Source organism: Triticum dicoccoides, chromosome 3A, assembly GCF_002162155.2.
Source record: "Triticum dicoccoides isolate Atlit2015 ecotype Zavitan chromosome 3A, WEW_v2.0, whole genome shotgun sequence".
Classification (NCBI taxonomy): domain Eukaryota; kingdom Viridiplantae; phylum Streptophyta; class Magnoliopsida; order Poales; family Poaceae; genus Triticum; species Triticum dicoccoides.
In genome coordinates, this window is record NC_041384.1 from 597,444,105 (window position 1) to 597,451,708 (window position 7,604).

At 47.9% G+C, this 7,604-nt stretch overlaps 1 protein-coding gene across 1 annotated transcript; it reads right to left on the minus strand.

Moving 5' to 3' along the window:
* Positions 1-2,708: 2,708 nt before the first annotated feature.
* LOC119272252 lies at positions 2,709-4,422 on the minus strand. The gene has a single exon (XM_037553777.1). The coding sequence runs from the start codon at positions 4,301-4,303 to the stop codon at positions 2,885-2,887; it is 1,419 nt and encodes a 472-aa protein (XP_037409674.1). The 5' UTR covers positions 4,304-4,422; the 3' UTR covers positions 2,709-2,884.
* Between the last annotated feature and the right edge of the window lie 3,182 nt (positions 4,423-7,604).

A 7,604-nucleotide genomic window follows, 5' to 3' on the forward strand; every position in this document is an offset into this window, starting at 1 on the left:
ACGATAATTGCATCTTTTTTTGGTATGCAAACAATAATCATATAATAGTGTAATTTTCCCATCTATTGCATAGTATTTGTGTATATACATTTGTACTCAACCAGCATCCCAAAAATACCAAAATAATAAACAACTAATAATGGAACACAAAAAATAAAAGCAAATATGCATAAAAACAGGAAAACAGAAAAAGAGAATAGAGAGAGAGAGAGAGAGAGAGAGAGAGAGAGAGAGAGGGCTGGACTGCACAGGAAATGGGCTTCGGTCCCCTAGCAAATTGACGGACCCAAATATCTGATCAGTCAAAGAACAAACCAAAAAAAACAGAGCACGAATCTCAAAGCGGAGATCTACGGCAAAAAAAATCAAATGACCCAAATCAATTTTCAGGCGACTTACATTTAGCTAAAATGAAAAAAGAGAGATCCTTTGGCCACAAAAGCAGTTTGTATTGTATGTATAAGGAAGAGTATATGCATTTATCCATATAAACACAAGTTATACCAGTCATATATAGACCACCGTGAATATCCATGACATAAGAATTTTTTATCTACAAACAGTTGAGCATAAATAAGAGCACAACAAAGCGCCATCTCGGTCAATTATTTATATTTCTTTGTCGCTCTGGTTTGATTTGGAGGAATGGAAATTACATTAAGGACAATCACTCGATAAAGATATAATCTAGACCATATAATACTCCCTGCGTTCCAAAATAGATGACTCAACTTTGTACTAACTTTGGAACGGAGGGGGAGGTTGTGTATTCCGAAGAAGGAAGGGGGATTGGGTTTTAGAGACTTGCACAGTTTTAATCTTGCTATGTTAGCAAAACAGTGTTGGCGACTAATTCAAAACCCGGATTCTTTGTGTGCGCAAGTTCTCAGGGCAAAATATTACCCAGATGGTGACATATTGAAAGTTGGACCCAAAAAAGGCTCTTCTTATACTTGGCAGTGTATTGTCGCAGGTATTCAGACTTTTAAGCGGGGTTGCATTTGGCGTGTTGGAAGTGGAGCTCAAATTGATATCTAGCATGATCCATGGATTCCATCAAGTGTCACAAGGAAAGTAATCACGAATAGTGGTGCAACAATGCTTTCAAAGGTTGATGAGTTAATAAACCCGTACACAGGCCAGTGGGATGAGGATCTAATTCGTGATGTGTTCTCTCCTGTTGATGTTCATAGGATATTACAAATCCCCTTGAATTATCACTTGACGGAAGACTTTGTGGCTTGGAACTATACACGATCAGGCACGTTTTCCGTGCGATCGGTTTATCATAAGGAGTTTGAACATCAACATGGGGCACAGTGGATGCGAGCTGATGGGCAAGGTACAGAAAATATAAACTCAGTTTGGAAGGATATGTGGAAGCTGAAAATACCAGGGAAGATAAAACATTTTGCATGGAAAGTTTTGCATGGCGCCCTCCCATGCTTTGGTGTATTAGCAAGCCGACACATCCCATGCTTAGCTCAATGTCCAGTTTGTTTAGTCGGAGCAGAAGACATTCAACACTGCTTATTTAGGTGCCGACGAGCGACGGATGTTTGGGAGCGGCTGGGCTTGCTACAAGTCATACGGAAAGCTGTCGCCGAGGACAGATCAGGATCTATTACGATGGAAATTTTATCAAAGCTTCAGGGCAATGATGCGGAGGTACCAACGGCAGAGCTTGCTGTTGTAGCAACATGGTATATATGGTGGCAGCGCCTACAGATAGTAAAGGGAGTCAAAGTCCAAACGCCGGAAAAAACTGCACTAGCCATCAAGGTTTTGGCGACAAATTACCTCAGGTCAACTATACCCAAAGGACCAATACGTAAGAACGACCACATGTGGAGGAAACCAGGATATGGGATCGCGAAGATAAATGTTGATGCTTCCTTTCAGTATGAAACACTTTCAGGTGCTTGTGGTGCTGTGGCTCGGGACTAGCGAGGTGATTTTATTGCTGCAGCAAGTTGGTTTGTTCCAAACATCAGTGGAGTTGACTCAGCTGAGCTAACTGCCATCAGAAACGGGATATACTTGGCAACTCACATTGGATGCAACAATATATAAATTGAATCAGATTGTTCGTTTGCAGTGAACTCGCTGAACCAAGTTGATGATTATTTAGGCCCGGAGGTAGCTATCATCACAGAGTGTAAACAACTTATGATGGACTTTGCGTCCATATCCTTCAGACATTGCTATAGAGAGGCCAATCAGGTGGCAGATGAATTAGCAAAGAACACTTTTACTACTAGATCCTCTAGTTCTTGGGATGATGAGATTCCTGATTTTATTTCTCATCTGCTTGTAAATGACATGTCTATTATTTGAGAACTAAAGTCTATTTGCAGTCAAAAAAAAAACTTTGGAACGGAGGAAGTAGCTTCTAAGGAATGCTAACGCGTTTATTAATGTAACTTCTACATACACAGTACCGAAGGAATTTCAACTTCAGAAATAATATGTCAGTAATTTGTACTCCATACGTACTCCCTCTATTTCTTTTTAGTTCGCATATAAGGTTTGGTCAAAGTCAAACTTTATAAAGTTTGACTAATTTTATATTAAAAAATATAAACATTCACAATATGAAATCAATATTATCAGATGCACCATGAAACGTATTTTCATACTATATAGTTTTAGTATTGTAGATGTTTATATTTTTTTATATAAATTTAGTCAAAATTTGGGTAGTTTGACTTTGACCAAATCTTATATGCGGAGTAAAAAGAAACGGAGGGAGTACTACCGTAGCTCTGCTACTGAGTTTAGTTCATCTAGCTGAACAGATGGAGATCAAAGAAGTAGTAGTACTATCTGCATAGACATGCGCAACTTCTATCGTAGCATTCCAAGCCGACCAATCCCAATCCCCTTAATTTCTGTTAGACTTGAGTTTCGTCAGCTTGGCGCCGACGACGGGCGCGGTCGTCGTTGTGGACGTGGCATCCTGCGTGCCGCTCCTCCTTTCCCTGCCAACTCTCGCGCTGCCACTGTCAGCGCCCAATCCGATGGATAGCTTGCTCAGGGCCTTCCGTGCGTCGGTGCAGTACCTTTTGCTCGTGTCGAGCAGCGACGAGACGCCCCACCCGCGGCCCTGCCATTCCGCGCGGCTCCTCTTCTCCCCGCGCGGCTGCGGCGGTGGGTCTTGCACGTCCATGTCGTCGGTCTTGTTGTCCTCCTGCAGAGCGTCGCGCAGGGTGGGGTTGCTGCGGCCGCGGGAGGGCGAATGATCAACGGCGACGGAGTGACGCGTCGTCGACGGGCTCTTGAACCCGCAGGCCGCCCGCTTCGCGCTCCATGGGAAGAACACCATGAGCCCGCATGCTCTCGGGGACATCTGCTCGACGCGCGGCATGACCTTCACGGGGTCGTTGCTCTTCGGCCACTCCCCGTCGTCGTCATCGTGGGGGCGCGAGCTGCCGCGTCGACGCCAGTGCTTCGTGTGTCTCGCCGAGGACGACGACGCGGCGACGACGGCGCTGGGCTCGCCCGTGGGCGCGTGGCGGGAGGAGTGGGACCGGTCCTTGGCGAAGCTCTCGGCGCGGCCGAGGAAGATGTCCTCGAAGCGCTTGGACGTGACCCGGTCGAAGGAGCCGATCCGCGCGGGCGAGGAGGACGTCCTATCCAGGGCGTCGGAGAAGGACGACGCGTCGCAGTCGTCGCTGCTGGCCTCGCTCCCGTTGCCGTAGCACCAGTTCGTCCTCGTGGGGCACTGCGGCGGCCAGCGCCCGGGCGGCAGCTTGGGCGGCGGCATCGTCTCCTCCCGCGTGTCCCTGCCGCTCTTGGGCACGCCAGGGGAGCTCTCCCAGGAGAAGGGCACCTGCGTGCGCAGCGGCGAGGCGGCGCACCGCAGGCTGCTGCCGGGCACGTCCGCGGAGGCGCACGAGCGGCGCGGCGTGGGGAGCGGCGAGTCGAGCAGCTGCGGGAGCGGCTCGCCGTCGGCGGCATTGCCCCGCCTCTCCCTGGGGCGCTTGGTGATGATCTCCATGGTCTCCGGCCTTTTGTTACGGCGCACTGTTGCGAAGCATGCAAGCGTATAATAAGAGGAGTGCATGCGAAGGCTGCAGTGAGGTAGGTGAGTGAGAAGGCGAGGCCATGCGGGCTGAGTTCGTGGTGCTTTACCACGAGAAGTGGAAAGTGGAGGCGGTTGGGGCGTAGCTAGCTTCCGCGTATGGTAGCGTGTCGCCGACATTTTCCCCCTCTCAGCTGGTTCGTTCCCGTGAGTTTGCTCGGGGGCGTTAATGGCGGAGGTTGCCGAAAGGTCGGCGATGCAAGAGAGATGGGAGGACATCCTGCACGCGGTACCGCCGTACAAGTTGATTTTTTTTTAACACAGTACACACGCAAGCGCTCATATACACGCGCATACACTCACCCATATGAACGCACACACGCACACCCTACTTCTATAAGCACATTCGAAAGACTGAGCCGACATATCATCTTGAAATTTACGAAGTCACCGTAGGCATCCTAAAGGCCATGATTTGTGCTTAACTTCTCATTGTTGTGACATTGCTCAGTCTCTTCTTCTACAAGGTTTTCTCATTTACTATGGACGTGTTTAGTAGCCTGCATACATCTCGACCATACCCGCGCGGGAAGAATCTGGTTTGTTTGGTTGCCTATATACACTGTTGGGCCTGCATAGCATGGAACTTAAAACACCTCTCGGCCTGGCTCGCTGGAAACGCTCAGATCGACAGTTTCTTGCGAGCCAGGCCGAGGCAAGCGCAAGCGAGCGGGCCCTTGCATGAGTGGAGACGGGAAGGATGCGAGGTGATTAGGTGAGGTCTTCTTCAACCTCCAGTAAGCTTCTATCTAATCTCCTCTCTTCCTTGTCCCTCTGATCTACACAACGGTGCTTCGATTCGAGGTAAGCTCTACACGAAAAAGATGCACCTCGATGCTACGGTTTCATTCAGGCGATCGGTTCGTAGTTTCGTTGGCCGTAAGTTCTTCATTTCGTGCTCCCTTTAGGAGCTATTCTGGACGAATTTTGTCTGATTCGTCGCGCACGATAGACCATTTGAAATTTTCTTTGACCAACAGCCTAATCTCGCAGTTCCTCACAACATTCGTGTTGTTAGTTTTTGGTTTCGACGATCGTAGCTTCATCTCTCTTTGAACCGCCATGTCGAGCTCCTTTGTCCTCTGCTCATAGCCCTCCTATTCGTCCCTCTCGATGCTGAAGCCCTTCCCCTCGATCTACTTGCTACGTCCTACTACACTAGAGTCGTTTCCGGCATCGCTCATCTCGGCCTACTCTCTGTCGGCCTCCTACTGCACTGACGCTGCAATGGTGCGCACACTGCTTTCTTGTGCCCTCTGCCTCTGTGCACACTGCAGTTCGCCGCGCCGCCGACGGGGTCGATCATCTTGGCCTTCTCTCTCTCGCCCTACTACACTGGAGTCGTTTCCGGCGTCGATCATCTCGGCCTCCTCTCTCGTCCACTGCACTGATGATACCATGGCGCGAGCACTGCATTCTCCTCCTTTGTGGACTGTCTTTGTGCGAGCACCGCAACTAGTTCGCCGACGGTGTCGCTCGCCGTGCCGCCGACGGGGTCACTCTCCCACGACTTCATGCTCGTCGTATGTCGGACACGACGCCACGACCACTATCCACCGCAGTCGCCATGGTCCGATGCACATTGCATTTCTTCCCCCTTCCTCTGATAGCTCTTAACCCTGTGTGCTAAGTGTAAGTGCTAGCCCTTAATCATACCTCATGCGTGCAATCAAACACCGTGTCCATGTGCTGCTTGGGCCAATGCAGGAAACCAAACAAAGTGCACTTGCATATTACCTAATGCAGGGACCCTAGATGCAGGCAACCAAACAACTTGTAAATGGCGCATTAGGGCCTGTTTTTGCTCAACCAGGCTGGGTTGAGAAGTGTATGCCATGCAGGTATTGTTCACAACTTGAACCAAACACGCCCTATATAATATGATAGACCTTGGTTCTATTTCATCTCTTCAACAAGTTTAGTAATAAGCATAACGACCCTATTGGTCCGATGGAGAGAAGAACCTATAATTAGCTTTTCGGGAAATTTCCAAACGAACAATTTCAACAAAATCTTTCAATTTCTCATTTTATTATGTTCAACTTTATGTATTCCTCTATCCGTAGAGTACATGGGCATGACAAAACTGAAAAGATAGCATAACACTAGCTTTTGCATAAAAAACACTAGAAGAAAAACTACAATCAGGACCGAAATTCCTAATATGCAGCTTTGCGGACCTTCAAGGTGGCTCACCAAAGGCGAAAACATTATAGTTAACTGAATCAGGTTGAGGCAACACCCGGGCACGCCATCAAACTTCAGTTCTGCCACCCCCGCACGACTGATACGTCCATTTTGCGTCATGCTTTTATATCGATATTTATCGCATTATGGGCTGTTATTACACGTTATGTCACAATACTTATGCCTATTCTCTCTTATTTTACAAGGTTTACATGAAGAGGGAGAATGCCGACAGCTGGAATTCTAGGCTGGAAAAGGAGCAAATATTAGAGACCTATTCTGCATAGCTCCAAAAGTCCTGAAACTTCACAGAAGTTATTTTTGGAATTAATAAAAAATACCGAGCAAAGAAAGTACCAGAGGGGGCCCACACCCTGGCCTCGAGGGTGGGGGCGCGCCCTACCCCCCTGGGCGCGCCCCCTGCCTCGTGGGCCCCCTGGCAGGCCTCCGGTGCTCATCTTTTGCTATATGAAGTCTTTTACCCTGAAAAAAATCATAAGCAAGCTTTCGGGAAGAAACTCCGCCGCCACGAGGCGGAACCTTGGTGGAACCAATCTAGGGCTCCGGCAGAGCTGTTCTGTCGGGGAAACTTCCCTCCGGGAGGGGGAAATCATCGCCATCGTCATCACCAACAATCCTCTCATCGGGAGGGGGTCAATCTCCATCAAAATCTTCACCAGCACCATCTCCTCTCAAACCCTAGTTCATGTCTTGTATCCAATCTTTGTCCCAAAGCCTTAGATTGGTACCTGTGGGTTGCTAGTAGTGTTGATTACTCCTTGTAATTGATGCTAGTTGGTTTATTTGGTGGAAAATCATATGTTCAGATCCTGTATGCATATTAATACCCCTCTGATTATGAACATGAATATGATTTGTGAGTAGTTACGTTTGTTCCTGAGGACATGGGAGAAGTCTTGCTATAAGTAGTCATGTGAATTTGGTATTCGTTCGATATTTTGATGAGATGTATGTTGTCTCTCCTCTAGTGGTGTTATGTAAACGTCGACTACATGACACTTCACCATTATTTGGGCCTAGAGGAAGGCATTGGGAAGTAATAAGTAGATGATGGGTTGCTAGAGTGACAGAGGCTTAAACCCTAGTTTATGCGTTGCATCGTAAGGGGCTGATTTGGATCCATATGTTTCATGCTATGGTTAGGTTTACCTTAATACTTATTTTGTAGTTGCGGATGCTTGCAATAGGGGTTAATCATAAGTGGGATGCTTGTCCAAGAAAGGGCAGCACCCAAGCACCGGTCCACCCACATACCAAATTATCAAAGAAACGAACGCGAATCATATGAGTGTGATGAAAACTAGCTTGACGA

What these genes read in the sequence shown, in the direction of transcription:
- LOC119272252 (XM_037553777.1), bottom strand. Translation starts at nt 4,303, where the DNA reads ATGTCCTCCCATCTCTCTTGCATCGCCGACCTTTCGGCAACCTCCGCC.